At 41.6% G+C, this 19,481-nt stretch overlaps 1 protein-coding gene across 5 annotated transcripts in view; it reads right to left on the bottom strand.

Moving 5' to 3' along the window:
* nckap5l (NCK-associated protein 5-like) overlaps positions 1 to 19,481 on the bottom strand; it is an 807,388-nt gene that overhangs the window by 258,524 nt on the left and 529,383 nt on the right. For all 5 annotated transcript variants that reach the window (XM_060827141.1, XM_060827140.1, XM_060827143.1 and 2 more), the window contains one exon: positions 3,467 to 3,610. In XM_060827141.1, the coding sequence (XP_060683124.1) occupies positions 3,467 to 3,610 (144 nt within the window). The remainder of the gene's footprint in view (positions 1 to 3,466; positions 3,611 to 19,481) is intronic.

Raw genomic sequence — 19,481 nt, 5'->3', positions numbered from 1 at the left:
GGAAGCATTGGAAAAGGTGCAGAGGAGATTTACCAAGATGTTGCCTGGTCTAGAAGGAAGGTCTTATGAGGAAAGGCTGAGAGACTTGGGTCTGTTCTCATTGGAAAGAAGAAAGCTAAAAGGTGATTTGATAGAGACCTACAAGATGATCAGAGGATTAGATAGGGTAGACAGTGAAAGTCTTTTTTCCTAGGATGATGACATCAGCTTGTTCAAGGGGCATAACTACAAATTGAGGGGTGATAGATTTAAGACAGATGTCAGAGGCAGGTTCTTTACTCAGAGAGTGGTAAGGGCGTGGAATGTCCTACCTGTCAATGTAGTTAACTCAGCCACATTAGGGAGATTTAAACAATCCTTGGATAAGTACATGGGTGATGATGGGATAGTGCAGGGGAATGAGTTTAGAATAGTTCACAGCTTGGCACAACATCAAGGGCCGAAGGGCCTGTTCTGTGCTGTATTGCTCTATGTTCTATGTTTCCCATTAGCAATCAATATCATAATCTCCACAATCTAAGAGGACAAGGTCAGCAGATGCATGGAAACCTCACTACCAGCAAGTTCCTTTACAAGCCACACAGCATTCTGACTTGGAAATATAACAATGATCCTTCATTGTCAGAGGGTCAAAATCCTAAACTCCCTCCCCCTAACAGTACTATTGGTGTCCCTACACTTCAAGGACTTCAAGTAGCAATTCAAGAAAGCAGCTCACCACAACCTTCTCCAGGGCAGTGTGGAATGGACACCCACATCCAGAAACAAATTTAAAAACTATGGATGATAGCCAGAATACTGTTAAGTGTTAACTTCTTGTTTTTAAAATCAAAGCACATCTATCTTTGATTTGCTCACGTATACACTGACCTGGATTAGACTGTTCATTTGTAGGCAGGAAAGCAAGTAGATCTATAAAACATCATAAATGGCATGTGTCCGTCACTGGCCCAAGTAACCAAAGTGCAATTTTAATCGAGTAGGTAGTATCTGTTAAGCAGCCTTTCCTTGACCAAATTGAGGTTGTAAAATGGACAGCAGAGCAGGATGGCAAACATGAGGACTGCAGATGCTGGAAACTAGAGTTTAGATTAGAATGGTGCTGGAAAAGCACAGCAGATCATACAGCACCCGAGGAGCAAAAAATTTGATGTTTTGGGCAAAAGCCCTTCATCAGGAATAAAAGGGCTTTTGCCCGAAACATCAATTTTCCTGTTCCTCGGATGCTGCCTGACCTGCTGTGCTTTTCCAGCACCACTCTAATCTAATATAGCAGGATGGACAATCTGACATTGACACAGTGAACAGAAATGACGAGACCTTTTGACTCCATAAAGTCTTCCTTGGTAATTGAGAGAAAGTGAGGACTGCAGACGCTGGAGAGTTGGAGTCGAAAAGTGTGGCGCTGGAAAAGCACAGCCAGTCAGGCAGTATCTGAGGAGCAGGAGAGTCGATGTTTCGGGCATAGGCCCTTCATCCAGGAACATCCCTGTTGTGTTTTCCAGCATCACACTTTGACTCCTCTTTAGTAACACCTGGGGACTTGTGCCAAAATTGAAAGAGCTATTACACAGATTAGTAAGGTGACAGAGTGGCAGCCCTGCTCACAATATCACACCTTCGAGAGGCTTGAACATCACTGTCCCAGGGGTACATCCTGTGTCACCAGCAAGATAGATCCATGCGAGGTGACACAAAGGTACATGATCAGAAGGGAGTGGCACAGGAAGTCCTCAACATTAAAACCAGACTGCATGGTCTTGTGGCAAGGGCAAGGGAAACACCTACTAATTGTCACTTATGGCCCTGCCCCTCAACCAGTGAATCAGTACTCCTCTACATAGAACACCTCTTAGAAAAAGCCCAGAGGTTAACAGGAGCTCAGAATTATTTGGATTGGGGAAGCACACTGTACATTACCAAGAGTGGCTGAACTGCTACTTATGGGCAAGAAAGCAGGTGAATGAATTTATAAAGCAAGGCACTGTGCCTCCCAGCACCAGACCTTTCACATACGACACAATTTTACCGGTTGCAACAGAGGTGTTGAGTGGCTCAACCAGAGCCCAATTTAGGCAATCAAACCACTCAAACTACCTAGCACTAAACTAGGCACTGGAAATCATTACTGCTTGAACCAACAAAGTACCAAAAAACTTGACTGCAGACTGGGAGTGCAATCAGTGTAGAATGAACCAACAAGGGGAAAAAACATCAACTAGATCTGGTCCTCAATAATGTACCTGTAAATGATAGTACAGGGACAGTTCTTACAAAGGTGAAGTTTCATCTTTTCACTGAATGCATTCTCATTACGTTGTGCAGCTCTCTCACTGTACTAAAAGGATAGATTCAGAACAAACCTGATAATTCAAACCAAGCAGATGCTATGGGCACTGTCAATAGCAAATTTATGATCTTCTATTCCAGCATACATTCCACTCTATGTTATTATCAATTATCAAGTGAACTGATCAACCTGGTTCAAGAAAGATTGCAGAAACTGTGTATCAAAAGGTGGTGTCAACCAGAAAAGCTATAACACAGGAATATTTGTGTGCTAAACAGTGGAAGCAACATACCATAAAGACAGCTAAAAGATCCTACAACCAAATCACTCTAAGATCTGTAGTCCTACCACATCATGTCATCAATGGTCGTGAAAAACTCACTGAAGAATATCTTCATTCACAATAATGAGAGATTCCAACACCTCAGTTCATAAGACAGGCTGAAGTATTGGCAATTATATTCATCCAGTCACGTTAATCCGTCTGTGCCACCTTCTGATGTCTGCAGCACTACAATTGCCAGTTTCAATCAAATTAATTCATTCCACATGATTCCAACAATCAGCTGAAGACATTGGATCCTTCAAAGATTATGAGTCCTGAGAACGTTCTAACAATAATATGAAGACTTGAATTCCAGAACTAGCTGCACTCTCAACTAAGCTATTCCAGCACAGTTACTACTTTGACATCTACCAACAAATGAGGGAATTTAACCAAGTATGTCCTAACCATAAAGAACAGACTAAATCTAATTTTATCCAAGTACGTCCTACACATTAAGAGCAGAATAAATCTAATTTGGCCTTTTACCATCCCATTAGCTTTCTCTTGATCATCTGCACAATGATAGAAAACATCAGAGACTGTGCAATCAAGTAATATTTTCATAGCATTTGGGTTCTTGGCTACTTGGTTACTGACTTTACCGCAGCCATGACTTGAGCATAGTCAAAATAAATAAATGGACATTTGTACGTACACCCACCTGTCTTGAGTAAATCTGCCATGGGGAGCTTGGCAAAAATTTTTTATCGGGGTTCATCAGACAGTGGTGCTAGAAATGGTAACAGGTACGTTTCATTTGACATTTAAAATTGCTCATGTGCTAAATCATCAATTGGTGCAAGACAATTGGTCCAACCTACTGGAGACAAACTTCACCATTTGCTTACCTCTAGTGTTCGCAATCGTTCCAAAAGGTGCACCGTTCTTTCTTGTTCCACAGTACTACTTGCACTGTTTGAATACTGATCAGTCGCTACATTAATATCTGCTGCTGTCTCCTTGCAAGCTGCTGCTTCTTCTGACAGTTTACCCTAGACATCAGAATAATAAAAAACATTTAAAATAAAGTTTTAGCATTGGACACCAAACAATTCAAATATATTACCCTCGGATTCAATTTAATGCTCAGCAGATCAACAACATTTGCAATTCTGTCATGGAACCTACTTGGCAAAATTACATCTATATCGGACCAAAATTCACTGAAATAAAAGGGATGGTATTTATAGGGGCCTGAATAATGTGGTCCTGATGAAGGTTCATGGCTGAAGCATCAAGCCTCCTGCTCTTCCGAGGCTGCTTGACCTGCTGTGCTATTTCCAGCTCCACATATTACCAACTCTGGCCAGAAAGCGATGAATTGCCACGTAAGGGAGCCTGCAGCTTGTTAAATACCTTTCTAGTGTCACAAACTTGGCTCATTAATATCCAGTTTCTTAACTAACCAAACCCGCTGAACCATCTGGACAGTAAGAAATCTCAGGGCAAAAGTGAGGACTGCAGATGCTGAAAACCAGAGTTGAGATCAGAGTGGTGCTGGAAAAGCACAGGTCAGGCAGCATCCGAGGAGCAGGAAAATCGACGTTTTGGGCAAAAGGTCTCCATCCGGGAGGCTTCCTGCCTTTATTCCTGACGAAGGACTTTTGCCAGAAACATTGATTTTCCTGCTCCTCAGATGTTGCCTGACTTGCTGTGTTTTTCCAGAATCAGTCTGATCTAAACAACAGTAAGAAATCTCAACCTGTAAACCAGAGGGGGTAGCTGGCGACTTCAGGTTGTCACATGCTTGCAAGAACCTTTGTTTTGGAAACCGAGCACTAACATGTCAGGGTATGTTCCATGGGTGCCAGCCAGAGGGACCTCATGTACACAGACATGGGCATCTGACAAGTGCCAGCCTTTAAGAACACTCATGACAAATCTCTGATCGACTTGCAGCATGCTTCTGAATGTTGTTTCAGATGCAATGAATCCAGCTCATGGACTGACCAGGCTGCATCGCAAGGGTGTTCACTTGCTCTCATAGTGCTCACTCAATGCATATTCACCTTATCCCTGACGTGCCATGCCTTGTTTTTATGTGTTTTGCAGCCTCAGCTAATGATACAGGATTACATTACTACCACTGATACAGGAAGCCATGAAATTTGTCATGGTTGTTAGCAGGCCACAGTCAAAGCAAGGGAGATATGGTCTTCACGCAGTGGGTCCCAGCCAGCCTCCACACAATGCTCGCCACATAATGGGTGAGAAGCTGAATGCCTGGCAGCCAAACACTTTTCCTGTTACTCGTGGCTTATTGGGAACTGTTTTCCTCCTGGAATAACAGAGAAGCAGGTATCAAGGGAGATGAGAGCAGATAGTCCAGCTATTGCAGTGTGGGTGGAGAAGGAGGAGGGGTGAGTGAGTAGGTATTACAGACAGCATGTAGAATTAGTTGTGACAGTGATTGTGATTGGTGACAGTGATTGAGGGAAGACATTGCAGCCAATATTGAGTGTGGTAGAGCAGGAGCCTTGGTGGGAAGTGGTACAATAGCAGAGACAAACTCAAAGTGATATTGATCCTGATGGCCAGGTTGGCATGGTCTGGTGTTGTGGTCTCCTCTAATCCTGGGGGAGAGGATGTCCTCCCTGAGCACCACACCTTCCAGCAGGACATTCAGGCCCCTGTGTACAAAACAAGGCATCAAATACTCCTGATCTGCCAGGTCCAGGGCAAATGTCATGAAGTGTGCAGGGCTGCTCCACATTGATAGAGTCCCGCTTGGCACACTAGCACCTGGTATGTTGATCAATTCCATGACTTCCCAATAATGGTATGTCGTTCCATGACCAAGGCATGGTAAAGTGGTAATTTAATCAAATGAGGGAGACACCATAGGGACAGCCCAAGTAGTTAATGAGGAGAATGTGGAAAGACATGGTGAGAAAATGTGCAAGACTTCACAAAAAACTCATTGTACCTAGCACTTAGCCAAAAAAGTACAACATGCAGTCCAATGTGACTAAATGCACAATATTGCTAATGTGTAAATCAATCAGAAAATGACGGTTGGGAAAAGAAGTCCAATGAAAATGGCATATCTTCCTTCACCTTCCCATGAGTTTGACAAAATGGGAAATTGTCCTAACAATTGGTTGGGTTAGTTAGTCCGGGTGTCCCAGAGGTGTTCTCCGAAATGTTCCGCAAGTAGGCGGGCTGTCTCCCCGATATAGAGGAGGCCACATCGGGTGCAGTGGATGCAGTAAATGATGTGTGTGGCGGTGCAGAGGAATTTGTGGTGGATATGGAAGTACAGTCACTGTACACCTCCATCCCCCATCATGAAGGACTCAAAGCCCTCCACTTCTTTCTTTCCCGCCGTACCAACCAGTACCCTTCCAATGACACCCTCCTTCGATTGACTGAACTGGTCCTCACCCTGAACAACTTCTCTTTCCAATCCTTCCACTTCCTCCAAACCAAAGGAGTAGACATGGGCACCCGCATGGGCCCTAGCTATGCCTGTCTCTTCGTAGGATATGTGGAACAGTCCATCTTCCGCAGCTACACTGGCACCACACCCCACCTTTTCCTCCGCTACATCGATGACTGTATCGGCGCTACCTCGTGCTCTCACGAAGAGGTGAACAGTTCATCCACTTTACCAACACCTTCCACCTGACCTCAAATTTACCTTGACCATCTCAGACTCTTCCCTCCCCTTCCTAGACCTTTCCATTTTTATCTTAGGCGACCGAATCAACACGGACATTTACTATAAACCGACCGACTCTCACAGTTACCCAGACCAACCAACACAACCACCCCGTGGCTCGACACTTCAACTCCCCCTCCCACTCCACCAAGGACATGCAGGTCCTTGGACTCCTCCATCGCCAGATCATAGTAACACGACAGCTGGAGGAAAAGCGCCTCATCTTCCGCCTAGGAACCCCCCAACCACAAGGGATGAACTCAGTTTCCTCATTTCCCCTCCCCCCACCTTGTCTCAGTCAAATCCCTCGAACTCAGCACCGCCTTCCTAACCTGCAATCTTCTTCCTGACCTCTCCGCCCCTGCCCCTACCCCCACCCCGGCCTATCACCCTCACCTTGACCTCCTTCCACCTATCACATTTCCAACGTTCCTCCCCCAAGTCCCTCCTCCGTAACTTTTATCTTAGCCTGCTGGACACACTTTCCTCATTCCTGAAGAAGGGCTCATGCTCGAAACATCAACTCTCCTGCTTCTTGGATGCTGCCTGACCTGCTGTGCTTTTCCAGCAACACATTTTCAGCTTTGATCTCCAGTATCTGCAGTCCTCACTTTCTCCAATAGTACCTTGTATCCTTGCATCCAAGTCATTAATGTAGATTGTAAATAGTTGGAGGTCTAAGGACTGAACCCTGTGGCACTCCACTAGTTACATCTCACCAACCAAAAAAATTCTGAACTCTGTTTTCTGTTGAATAGCCAATTCTTTAAACAATATAGATTCTGTGAGATTTCTCTCTCCAGTTGAGAAATTCTCAGTATAACATGCACTTTAAAGTATCTTCTGAATATCTATAACATACATTGTGTGTGCAGCTCTTATTGGGACACTGTTCAATTTACACACAGTCAGTCCTGTAGTTGCATACTTCAACAATGAGATGGAGCTCCAGAAACAGCAGGTTCAGATAACCTATCACTAAAGCAGCAAGATTAATTCAATCTTTTACTTTCATTACTTTGATAATACTGTCAATATTCATCCTGAACAGCAAAAGTGGAATGACTACTACACTTCCAACATTGTTGCTGAGTTTTCTATCCTAGTAACTTCTGTGTAATTTATTCTCCAGACGTCAACTCCACAGAGTATTCCTACCACCTTCCCCATTTCACAGAATCTGCTTTTTCATAACCAAGAGCTTGCTTTCTCTCAGATTGTCATTCAAAACAGTTTTGCTGTTAAGCTTAACTGGTTCAAGCACTAACCACTTTATTTTGGAAAGCTGGCACGTTTTTAATCTCCTTAAAGATCAGTTAGATAGTGGGTTTCCACTTCTGTTCACACTGACAGTTGCACAATACCACCACTTGATGGAGCTTCATGCCCTGTAGATCCTCAATCTTTCACCAGCAGGATCACTAATGCATTGTGGGAAACTGGATTTCGCTTGACTGCTCCATGAGCCATTGGTGATGTGTTTTTTTTGGAAAGAACGCTCTGAAATTATGCATTTTTTTTGTCAACAGGAACTTTAAACTGTTCAAAGTATAATACGCTCAACTTCTTAAGTTCTCATGTACTCAAGTGTGTCGACTGATAGATGACAGTTAAATATTTAATATCACTCCAGATTTGTAGTTAAACGGGAGGTCTTTTATGTTTAAAGTGACAGTACTTACCAGATTCATCTTCTAGATTATAAAATTATTAACACTGACTTTTTACATTAATTTGTAATTACATTGTATCTCTTTAAAAAGTCCTATTTTGAATTAAGCTGAAGTGTAAATATAACAGCACTCATTGTTAGGTTGGAAGCAACAACGTCTGGTTATCCACACATGCATGATTAAGTATGAAAATCTAGAAATGCCTGTTGAGTTTTTGGATATTTCTTCAAGCAGCAATGCACTGATACCCTGGTGAGAGGCTTTGCATGGCAATTTTTGTCAGAGCATGAATATTTTGTATGTTCCTATTAGATATGTCAGAAAAAGATAGAAGTGAATTTTAAATGATGAGTTGAGCTTTAAATTACTGACAAACAACCTCCCTGGCACTGAACATAAACTTTAACAAATATTGTGGGGCTTTCTTTCAGATTTTAATTATTGTTGGGTTTTTTTTTAGCACCTCCAATCACGCAAAATCATCTACCTTCCCCATTTTCATCTTATTTTCTTAATTTGATCTTCTATCCATTTAGATGTGGAGCTTGTGCTTTCTAGTTTAAACTGCAGCTCATAGAAATGATATTTATAATCTGATTCATTAAGGATGCAGGTTGTTGCTCACAATATTTATTCAAAAGCCAGACCCCCTGTAGAGGGAGCCACATTATTTCCAACATACTTTGATATGTCACTGCTTAAAGGCACACAGAATTCTGTATATAGCAGCAATTGTCATGAACAGCAAGCTCTTTTCGTTATTTGTAAAATCTAGGTCAGCATTTTTAAAATGTACTGAGCCCATTGTTTACTGTTGACAGACAATACATGCAAATCCTCAAAACATGAAATAGCTAAGAATAAATTTTAAAAGATGGAAATCCATGCTTTAATAACATTCAGTATATTAAATAATAAAATCTGCAAAAATCTGTTTTAAACGCTTAAAACACTGGAGCCATGACTTAAAAGATTAGACTTAGTCTCCAATAAAACCAATTGATTTTAAAAAAAACAGCAGAATCTGGATTTGGCAATTGAACGCTTGCCTGCTGGGTGAAATGCACCAAATGTGGAATAGTATAGACTGTGAAATGCACTGGAGTTAACAATCTACAAATCAACAGAGGTAAAAACAAATGGTGTCAGGTGACAATACGTAGATTCTCAACATAAGGAATATTTTCCCAATAGAATTACAACAAGACTTCTTCAAAGGAAGGGTGTAAGGAATAAATATCACAGGAACAAAATTTTACCGCAAATGCTCAGTTCTGCAACTGGAAAATGAAGGGGTAGTAAGAACAAAGGCTCTACTTGACCTGATAACAACGGATGGTGTCAGTAGATACATTAATGGGAAGCACTCCAATCCCTGTCACTAATATCCCTGCCTTTCACAAGAACAGAAGCATACCTATTAGCACCATCACCAACAATAGCAACTTACTGTAATAAACATATCAAGGCTCTTCAGGGCAGCAACATGAAATTAAGTCCAACAGTGTCACACCAGGTGATATTAGCTAAGGTAGTAAAGTTTAAAGAATGTTTAAGGTGGGAAGTGATGTCAGGGAACAAAGATGTGGAGGGAAGGTAGCCCACAGCTTCAGGGCGAGGCAATGTAAAGGCACAGCCATCAACTATAGCTGAATTACGACTGGAGATACATAACTGACTAAAATCAAGGGAGGGCAAATCCAAGTATTGTTGGGCCAGAGAAGATAAAAGCATTTGGGAGGAATAAGCCGATAGAGGGATTTGGAAGCAAGGATACAAATTTTCAAACCAAGGGGGTGCTTGACTTGGATGATAAAGGAATGGGACTTGATCCAAGTTAAGGCACAGGTAGCAGAGCTTTAGGTAACCTCAAGGTGAGGCAGTCTAGAATGCTGCAAGACTCAGGTAGGTACGCAAAGAAAGTGTCAAGGCTAGAGACTGCAAAGGCATACATGAAGATTTCAGTAGCAGGTGAACTGAGACCAGGTTGAAGTCAGTCAATGTTATGGACATGGAAATACACAATCTTAGTGACAGCACAAATGAGATTCAAAGCTCAGCCTGGACCAGATAAAATATTGTGAACAGGTTAGCTTAATGTCAGACTGTCCAGGGAGAGGGATGGATTTGGTAGAAGTTATGGGGTCTGGAGTGAGGAGTGCTTCAGTCTTTGTAATAATTAATTTTAGGCAAATTTTGCTCAAGTAGAACTGGATACTGGATAAGCAGTCTGAAAATTGCAGTAGTCAAGAAGTTAAGAGAGATAGTGACGAGCTGGAGCTGAATGGTTACAGTACATGTGTGAAAGTTTACGCTGTATGAGATCACTGATTGGTAGCGCAAAGATAGGAAATAGGAGGAAACCAAGGATCAATCCTTAGGGGATACCTGAGGTAATGGCACAGGAGCAGGAAGAGAGGTGATTCCAAATGATACTCTAGTTATGATTAGATAGATAAAAAGGAGTCTACATGAGAACAATCCCATCCAGTTGGAAAACAGTGGAGAAATGGCAGAGGAAGATGGCATGACCGACTGTCACAAAGACTGCAGACAGGATAAGAAATACAAGGAGGAAAAAGTTATTTTTGCCACAGGCACACAGGATGTCATTTGTGACTGTGACAAGAATTGTTTCGCTGCTATGTCAAGGATGGAAATGGAGAGATTCAAACATAGATTTCTTTGAAAAATGTGAACAAACTTAAGCGGCAACAACACAGTTAAGGAATTTGAAGAGGAAAGCTGCATTGAAGATGAGAAACTAGTTTGCAAGGATGGTGCGGGTCAAGGGTTTATTTTTGAATAGTGTTGTGAAGACAGATTATTTACAGAAGAAAGGCACAACATCTGAAAAAATAATGACAGATTATTATTGGAATGGATATAAAATGAAAGAAAAGAATGGTCAACGTGACTTGTGTGTGTCCTTATGCATCAGTCGGTGAACGTAAGTGTGCAGGTGCAGCAGGCAGTAAAGAAGGCAACCAAGTTCTGAGGAAGGGTCACTGGACCCGAAACATTAACTCACAGATGCTACCCGACCTGCTGATCTTCCCCAGCAACTTCTGTTTTTGCTTCTAATTTACAGAATCTCCAGTTCTTTCAGTTTTTAAACTAAGTTGATCTTTGTACAAGGATGTAAAGGGCACTGGTGAGGCTACCCCTGGAATATTACATACACTTTGATCTTCTTATTTGAGGAAAGATATTCTTGTTACACAGTAATTGTAGCAAAGGCTTACCAAATTGATTTCTGGGATAGCAGAACTAATATCTGAGGAGAAATCAAGTTCGTTAGGATTGTATTCAATGGAGTTTAGAAGAATAAGTAGGGAGGATGTTATTGAAATTGCTAACAGGATTAGACACAGAAAGGACATTCCCAAGTGGCAGGAAGAGTCCAGAACCAGGGGTCCTAGTTTAAGAATAAAGGCTGAGATGAGAGAAATTTCTTCACCCAGAGAGTGGTGAGCCTTTGGAATTCATTACTACTGAAACTGATTGAGGCCAAAGCATTGGTCTTTTCAACAAGGAAGTAGATAAAGCTCTCGTGATCAATGGAATCAAGTGAAATGAGGGGAGGGCAGGAGTAGACAATGAGCTCAGTGATCAGCTGTTATAATATAGAATGGTGAAGCAGGTGTAATCATAGAATCCCTACAGTATGGAAACAGGCCCTTTGATCCAACAAGCCTACACCGATCCACCAAACAGTAACCCACCCAGACCCATTCCTCTACTCTATATTCATCCCTGACTAATACACCTAACCTACACATCCCTGAACACTATGGGCAATTTAGCATGGCCAATTCACCTAACCTGCACATCTTTAGGTTGTAGGAGAAACCCACAGAGACACTGGGAGGATGTGCAAACCTCATACAGACAGTCGCCTGAGGCTGGAATCGAACCCAGCTCCCTGGTGATATGAGTCAGCAGTGCTAACCACTGAGCCACCATGCCACCCAGGTTCATGATATTGAATGGCCAACTCCTGCTCCTGTTTTTGATGTTTCAATGTAAAGCAAACTACTTACAACATCAATTAATGTACGAACTGATTAAAAATACGTATGTGCAAATTCTGTTATGATATGGATATGGGCATAAATGTAGATATGCAGATTCAGTTGTAATAGATAACAACAATTTTAAATTGTGTTGAGATTGCGCCTGAAGTTTCCAAAGGTAGTGGCAGCTGGGAAAATATTACTGCTACTGTTCAGTGAATCTGAATAATAGGAACTGACTTGACAATAGACAATCCAAAAAATAACGAACGCTTGTTATTGCAAACTCCTAGCAACCAGCCTATTATATTTTCTTGTCAAAGATTATTCTCAACAAGCATCAAACCCTCATGCTGATCATTGAGCTTTAGCCTAGGCCAGGGAAGAGAGAGACTCATAGAAGAAGCATTTAGCATTGCATCACGCTCCTTATCTTGATAAGACACTTATTATACATGGCCAAGCTTTCAAAAATCCCTCAACACCTCTGAGATAAAGTCAGAAATTGCCCAGCTGTTGGGCATTTTCAGTTTAATCCCTGATGCACACTGGAGATTACATAATTGTATCAATGTGTTGACATTAATTAAATACAACTGGGTATTCATTCTCAGATTCTGCCAAATATTATTTTAACTGCAACAGGTCAGCAAGTTTGGATCTGCCTACTGAGTACTATGCAGACTTAGAGCATCAGATTCTTTTTCAACAGTTATCTATGTAGTCCACTCTTTTACATGTAACAACCAGTTTGTGTAAATTTCTAATTAATATTCTGTTCAGGTGCAAGTTAACAACCTTTTTGAACACAGAAATCATCTTGCTTCAACTGTATAGAACACTGGTCAGCCCTCACTTAAGGTATATATTCCCCTTTCATGAGAGAGGATATACTTGCAATATAACAGGGCTTCCCAAATTGTAGGTTGCCAACTCCAAAACCTTGGGGTCAAAACTCAATGTAGAAATGCCTGCCATGGAGCTCCAACCAAAAGCAAATATTGCAAGACCCCTTGAAATCTCCATTTTTTTTTAATGGTTTGTGGCCTAACTACCCAATTGTAGAGACCTGATTCCTGTCCTTAAACACTTCTTGGGAGATAGGTAATTATCACTTTTCATTAAAAAAAACTGTAGAATAACAGCTTACTTTTTTCTTCATTCATTCACAGGAGGTGAGTATGACTGGCTCAACAGCATTTATTTCCCATCCCTAATAGCCTTGAGGGCAATTAAGAGTCAACCACATTGGTGCAGCTGTTGCAGTCACATGTACACCTGACCAGATAAGGATAGCAGTTTCCTTCCCTAAAAGACATTAGTGAACCAGATGGGTTTTTTCAAAAATTAACAATAGATATGTGGTCCTCATTAGACTCTTAATTCTCAGTGTTTTTTTTAAATTGAATTCAAACATCTGCCATGACACGATTTGAATCCGCGTCCCCAGAACATTATCTGGATATCTGGATTATCAGGCCAGCGATAATACCACAAGGCAATTTTCACCCTACTGCTCTCAACAGCTCCCCACAACTCCAAATCTCTCAGGCATTTCCGGTTACTAGCCCAGGCAAGCAACTGCTGCTCTGCTGTGATAAGTTGAAAGCACCACATGGGGTCTCAATGGGAAAATGTTTAGGAAGTACTTCCATAAAGGCGGTTAGTGGAGATTCATCTGAGCGATTTCTCAGATGGTAGAACAGTCCTATGAGGAGAGATTAAGGAGACAATGCCTATATTTTCTGGAGTTTAGAAGAACGAGAGGCAATCTCAGAAACGTACAAAATTCTTGAAGGTGTAAACAATACAGAAGTAGAAAAGGGGGATTTCTCCTGGCTGTAGGATCTCAAACCAGTGGACATGATCTCAGAATTAAAGTCATTTAAGACTAACATGAGGAGGAACCCCTTCACTCAGTGATGAATCTTTGGAATTCTCTCCCCAGACAGCTGTTCAAGTACAGACATTAGATAAGTTAAAGACAGAGATTTCCAGTTACTAATAACATCAGTGGAAATGGGGATTGCATGGGAATGTGTATTGTGGTGTGATCAGCCATATTCTAAAATGGTGAAAATGGTTCAAGAGACTGAATGATAAAATAGAATCCCTACAATATGGAAACAGGCCATTCAGCCATTTGAGGCCACACCGACCCTCCGAAGTACATCCCACCCAATCCCTGTAACCCTGCATTTCCCATGACTAAACCACCCAGCTTGCACATCTGTGGACACCATGAGCAATTTAGCATGGCCAATTCGCCTAACCTGCACATCGTCGGGCTGTGTGAGGAAACCAGCATATCCAAAGGAAACCCACGCAGACAGTCAGGACATGCAAACTCCACACAATCACCTGAGGCTGGAATCGAACCCAGATCCTTGGTACTGTGAGGCAACACTATTAACCTCAGAGCCACCATGCTACACCACTACACCTACTCCTACATTCCTACATTTTGAAACACTGAATGTCAGGTTTAGAAATGTAGTACCCAGAAAGGCCAATCTTTCAAAAGACACCTCTGAATGAGTCTCCTATGGTATTGTTAAGTAAGTAGTTAACATAAAAATACCGTGTCGCAAGAAATAAGAATGTCAGACACTGGAGCAACGCAGGCCATCTGGCTTCTCGAGCCTGCTTCGCCATTCCGTAAGATCATGGCTGATCTTTATGTGGACTCAGCTCCACTTAACTGCCCACTCACCATAACTTATAATTCTTTTATAGTTCAAAAATCTAACTTGGCCTTAAAAACATTCAACGAGGTAGCCTAAACTGCTTCACTGGGCGGGGAATTCCACAGATTCACAACCCTCTGGGTGAAGAAGTTCCTGCTCAACTAAGTCCTAAATCATAGAATCATGATATACGTTAACATAACTGACATTCCCGGGGGGTTTATTTTTAAAGAGAAAGGAAGACATGCTCAAGAGTGGTTCATTTAAGTGAAGGTGCATAACAGAATGCTCAGGGAAAATGGCTCTTTTCCAGAAAATGTGCATGAGGGTTAATTTCCATTATTCTGAAACCTGCTGTATTTGTGTCTTTGAAGGGAAATGTTATTATTCCTGGATGATGTGCATATGTCATGCATGAAAGCTCATGTATTTCAGAGAATTCAACACAATTTTGCAAGTTTCTAATTAACCACTGGAAATCCAACCTCAAAGAAATGATTAATTTGTGAACTGAAACCCACCCATTATCCCACCCATTCAATAGTCCAGCACTTCAAATCAGGTGCTGGACGCAATGCGATCACTCAGAGCTTATGTGCGACATTGTACTCGAACACTCTGATCAGCTGGGTTTGGCCCCCTGCTGGTGATGTTTGTTTCCTGGTTGGTTTGTAGGATTTTGGATCAATTCTTCGATTTATAAAACAAAACGACTTCTCTTTTACATTCATCTCCCCGACATGGCTCAGGGCAAAAAGGGATCAGCTGAATTGAGGTTATACTTGGGTTAATTTAATAATTTTAAATAAACATTTTTAATTGTTAATAGGCTTTGGCGAGGTATAATGAGACAAAATAATTGAAACTAATCGATGTTAAGAGTTTAATCCAAACATTAACTTGTGTTTTTTAAGTGACCTGTCAACCATACATGCTTTTAAGTTTCTAAACCCCAACAGAAAAAGTAAGAAAACATCCACCATTTTGCAGATTTGGATCGAAAGAAGCTTCAGTGACATTTCCTACCAATCAGTCTAGTTCCAATAGGTTCCAATTGTGTTCAAAATTTCCATGACTAGGATACTTTGAAGAGATAACAGACACAATTCGTGTGGGTAATGCCATTGATGCAGTGGAAATGGCCTATAAAAGGATTTCAAACAGTGCTGCACAATAGACTTGAGTGAAAACAGGGACAGTAGCAACATGGATACCAAATTCACCAAGTGACAGGAATCAGGCGACAATAGTGAATGGACTTTTTGGGCTGGAGAAAGGTTTGTAGTGAAACTTCACTCATCACCAAGACTCTTGCTATCCCTTACAGAAACACAGAAAGAGAGTAGGAGTAGGCTATTTGAGCATTCGAGCCTGCTCCGCCATTAATCATTCAACTCAGTACCCTGTTCCCTCTTTCTGCCCTTAGATTCCTTCTATTTAACTCCTTCTTGAAAACATGGTGCCTTAGTTCTCCAGGAGCTAGTGTTCCAAGCAAGCCTCCCATAAAACATATCAATCGCAGAATTAAAGACATGTAATATATTAAAGATGTAGACCATAGTATACACAAGACAATTTCAATGGTTGAAGATGATACAAAATTCAGAAGTGAGGACAACACTATAGACCTTCAAAAAGACATTTTTGGTAGAGTGGGCAGATGTGTGGAAGATTAGGTTAAATGTAGAGCCGTGTGCAGGGTGTAAATCCACTAAAATTTTCCTCCAGCCCAAAAAAAATCCATTAACGCATTGTTGTTTGATTCCTATCATTCAGTGAATAGGTGATAAAAGAAAAACTGAGAGGAAACACAAAATAAAGGCTAGTATTCATAAATGCAAGAGCAGAGAAGCCCGCATGTACAATTTTCATAAGTCACTAAAGGTAGCTGGGCAGATGGTGAGAGCAATTAATAATGCATAAGGTAATATTGACTTTAACAAAACTGAGTAAAAAGTGAGGTCTGCAGATGCTGGAGATCAGAGCTGAAAATGTGTTGCTGGAAAAGCACAGCAGGTCAGGCAGCATCCAAGGAACAGGAAATTCGACGTTTCGGGCACAAGCTGATGAAGGGCTTGTGCCCGAAACATCGAATTTCCTGTTCCTTGGATGCTGCCTGACCTGCTGCGCTTTAACCAGCAACACACTTTCAGCTTTAACAAAACTGACACTGCCTTTGCTGTTTGGATTCATGTATCGCTGGACATCGGAATGCGTCTTGGAACATTAACAAACAGTGAAATTCACAACGGATCTTGGAAGAACTGTGGGGTGAAGCACAGAATCAGATAAATGAATTGTTTTAAGTGGACTACAGAAAGTCTGCAGTAGTGAGTAGAGTGGGTTATTTCTTGATTATATGTTTTTGGAGATATATCTCTTGATTAAACTTAAAATATAAGCCATAACTATTCATTTAACTATTCAGTGTTCGTAGAGAAGTAAGACGGTGATATTTTTTGGGTCTGTAGATTGTGAAGGAGCAAAAATGGCCTTTATTAGAGTGATATGTGCTTCTTGTCAGATGTGAGAGTTTAAAGAGAGTTTAAGGGTTACTACGGATTATATCTGCCATAAATGCTGTTGGTTGCAAATCTAATCAGATCGAGTGGATTGTTTGGAGAGACAGAAGCAATGATGAATTTGCAACAGCAACAGTATGCGATGAGGTGGGGGGGGTGGGGAAGTCTCCAAACACATAGATGGGTTAACTCCAGGAAAGGTAAAAGAGGTAGGTAGCTAATGCAGGAGCCTTCTGTGGCTATACCCATTTCAAACAGGTATGCTGTTTTGGAAAATGTAGGGGGTGATGGGTTCTCAGGGGACCATAGCACGAACAGCCAAGTTTCTGGTATCGAGACTGGCTCGAGTGCAACGAGGGGTAGGTCGGGTTCCAAGAGATCACTTGTGTTAGGGGATTCTCTAGTCAGAGGTACAGACAAACATTTCTGTGGCCAGCAGCGAAAAAAACGGAATGGTGTGTGGCTTCCCTATTGCCAGGATCAAGGATGTCTCAGAGAGGGTGCAGAATGTTCTCAAGTGGGAGAGGGGCCAGCAGGAGGTCATTGTCAACATTGGAACCAATAACATAGGAATGGAAAAGATTGTGATTCTGAAGGGAGATTACAGAGAGTTAGGCAGGAACTTAAAAAGGAGGGCCTTGAAAGTAGTAATATCTGGATTACTCCCGATACTACAAGCTAGTGATGGCAGGAATAGGAGGATAGAGCAGATGAATGCGTAGCTGAGGAGCAGGTGTATGGGAGAAGGATTCACATTTTTGGATCATTGGAATCTTTTTTGGGGTAGAAGTACAAGAAGAATGGATTGCACTTAAATTGGAATGGGTCTAATATACTGACAGGGAAATTTGCTGGAGCTGTTCAGGTGGATTTAAACTAGTAAGGTGGCTGGGGGGAGGGGGGGGGGGAGTGTGGGGCTGGGACCCAGGGAGATAGAGAGGAAAGAGATGAATCTGAGACTGGTACAGTTGAGAACAGAAGCGATTCAAACTGTCAGGGCAGGCAGGGACAAGGTAGGACTAATAAATTAAAGTGCATTTATTTCAATGCAAGAGGCCTAACAGGGAAAGCAGATGAACTCAGGGCATGGTTAGGAACATGGGACTGGGATATCATAGCAATTACAGAAACATGGCTCACGGATGGGCAGGGCTGGCAGCTTAATATTCCAGGATACAAATGCTACAGGAAGGATAGAAAGGAAGACAAGAGAGGAGGGTGTGTGGCATTTTTGATAAGGGATAGCATTACAGCTGTGCTGAGGGAGGAGATTCCCAGAAATACATTCAGGGAAGTTATTTAGGTGGAACTGAGAAATAAGAAAGGGATGATCACCTTATTGAGATTGTATTACAGACCTCCTAATAGTCAGAGGGAAATTGAGAAACAAACTTGTAAGGAGATCTCAGCTATCTGTAAGAATAATAGGGTGGTTATGGTAGGGGATTTTAGCTTTCCAAACATAGACTGGGACTGCCATAGTGATAAGGGTTTAGATGGCGAGGAATTTGTTAAGCGTGTACAAGACAATTTTCTGATTTAGTACATAGATGTACCTACTAGAGAAGGTGCAAAACTTGATGTACTTTTGGGAAATAAGGCAGGGCAGGTGACTGAGGTGTCAGTGGGGGAGCACTTTGGGGACAGCTTCCATAATTCTATTAGATTTAAAATCGTGATGGAAAAGGATAGACCAGATCTAAAAGTTGAAGTTGTAAATTGGAGAAAGGCCAATTTTGACAGGTATTAGGCAAGAACTTTTGAAAGCTGATTGGGGGCATTGATTGTTCGCAGGTAAAGGGATGGCTGGAAAATGGGAAGCCTTCAGGAATGAGATAACGAGAATCCAGAGCAAGTATATTCCTGTCAGGGTGAAAGGGAAGGCTGGTAGGTATAGGGAATGCTGGATGACTAAAGAAATTGAGGGTTTGGTTAAGAAAAAGAAGGAAGCATATGTAAGGTATAGGGAGAATAGAATCCTTAGAAGAGTATAAAGGCAGTGGGAGTACACTTAAGAGGGAAATCAGGAGGGCAAAAAGGGGACATGAGATAGCTTTGGCAAAAAGAATTAAGGAGAATCCAAACAGTTTTTACAATACATTAAGGCCAAAAGGGTAACTAGGGAGAAAATAGAGCCCCGCAAAGATCAGCAATGCAGCCTTTGTGTGGACCCACAGAAAATGGGGGAGATATTAAACGGGTATTTTGCTGTGGAAAAAGATTTGGAAGATATAGAATGTAGGGAAATAGATGGTGACACCTTGCAAAATGTCTATATTACAGAAGAGGAAGTGCTGGATGTCT

Source organism: Hemiscyllium ocellatum, chromosome 7, assembly GCF_020745735.1.
Source record: "Hemiscyllium ocellatum isolate sHemOce1 chromosome 7, sHemOce1.pat.X.cur, whole genome shotgun sequence".
NCBI classification, from domain to species: Eukaryota; Metazoa; Chordata; class Chondrichthyes; order Orectolobiformes; family Hemiscylliidae; genus Hemiscyllium; species Hemiscyllium ocellatum.
This window is presented reverse-complemented; position numbering and strand designations above follow the sequence as displayed.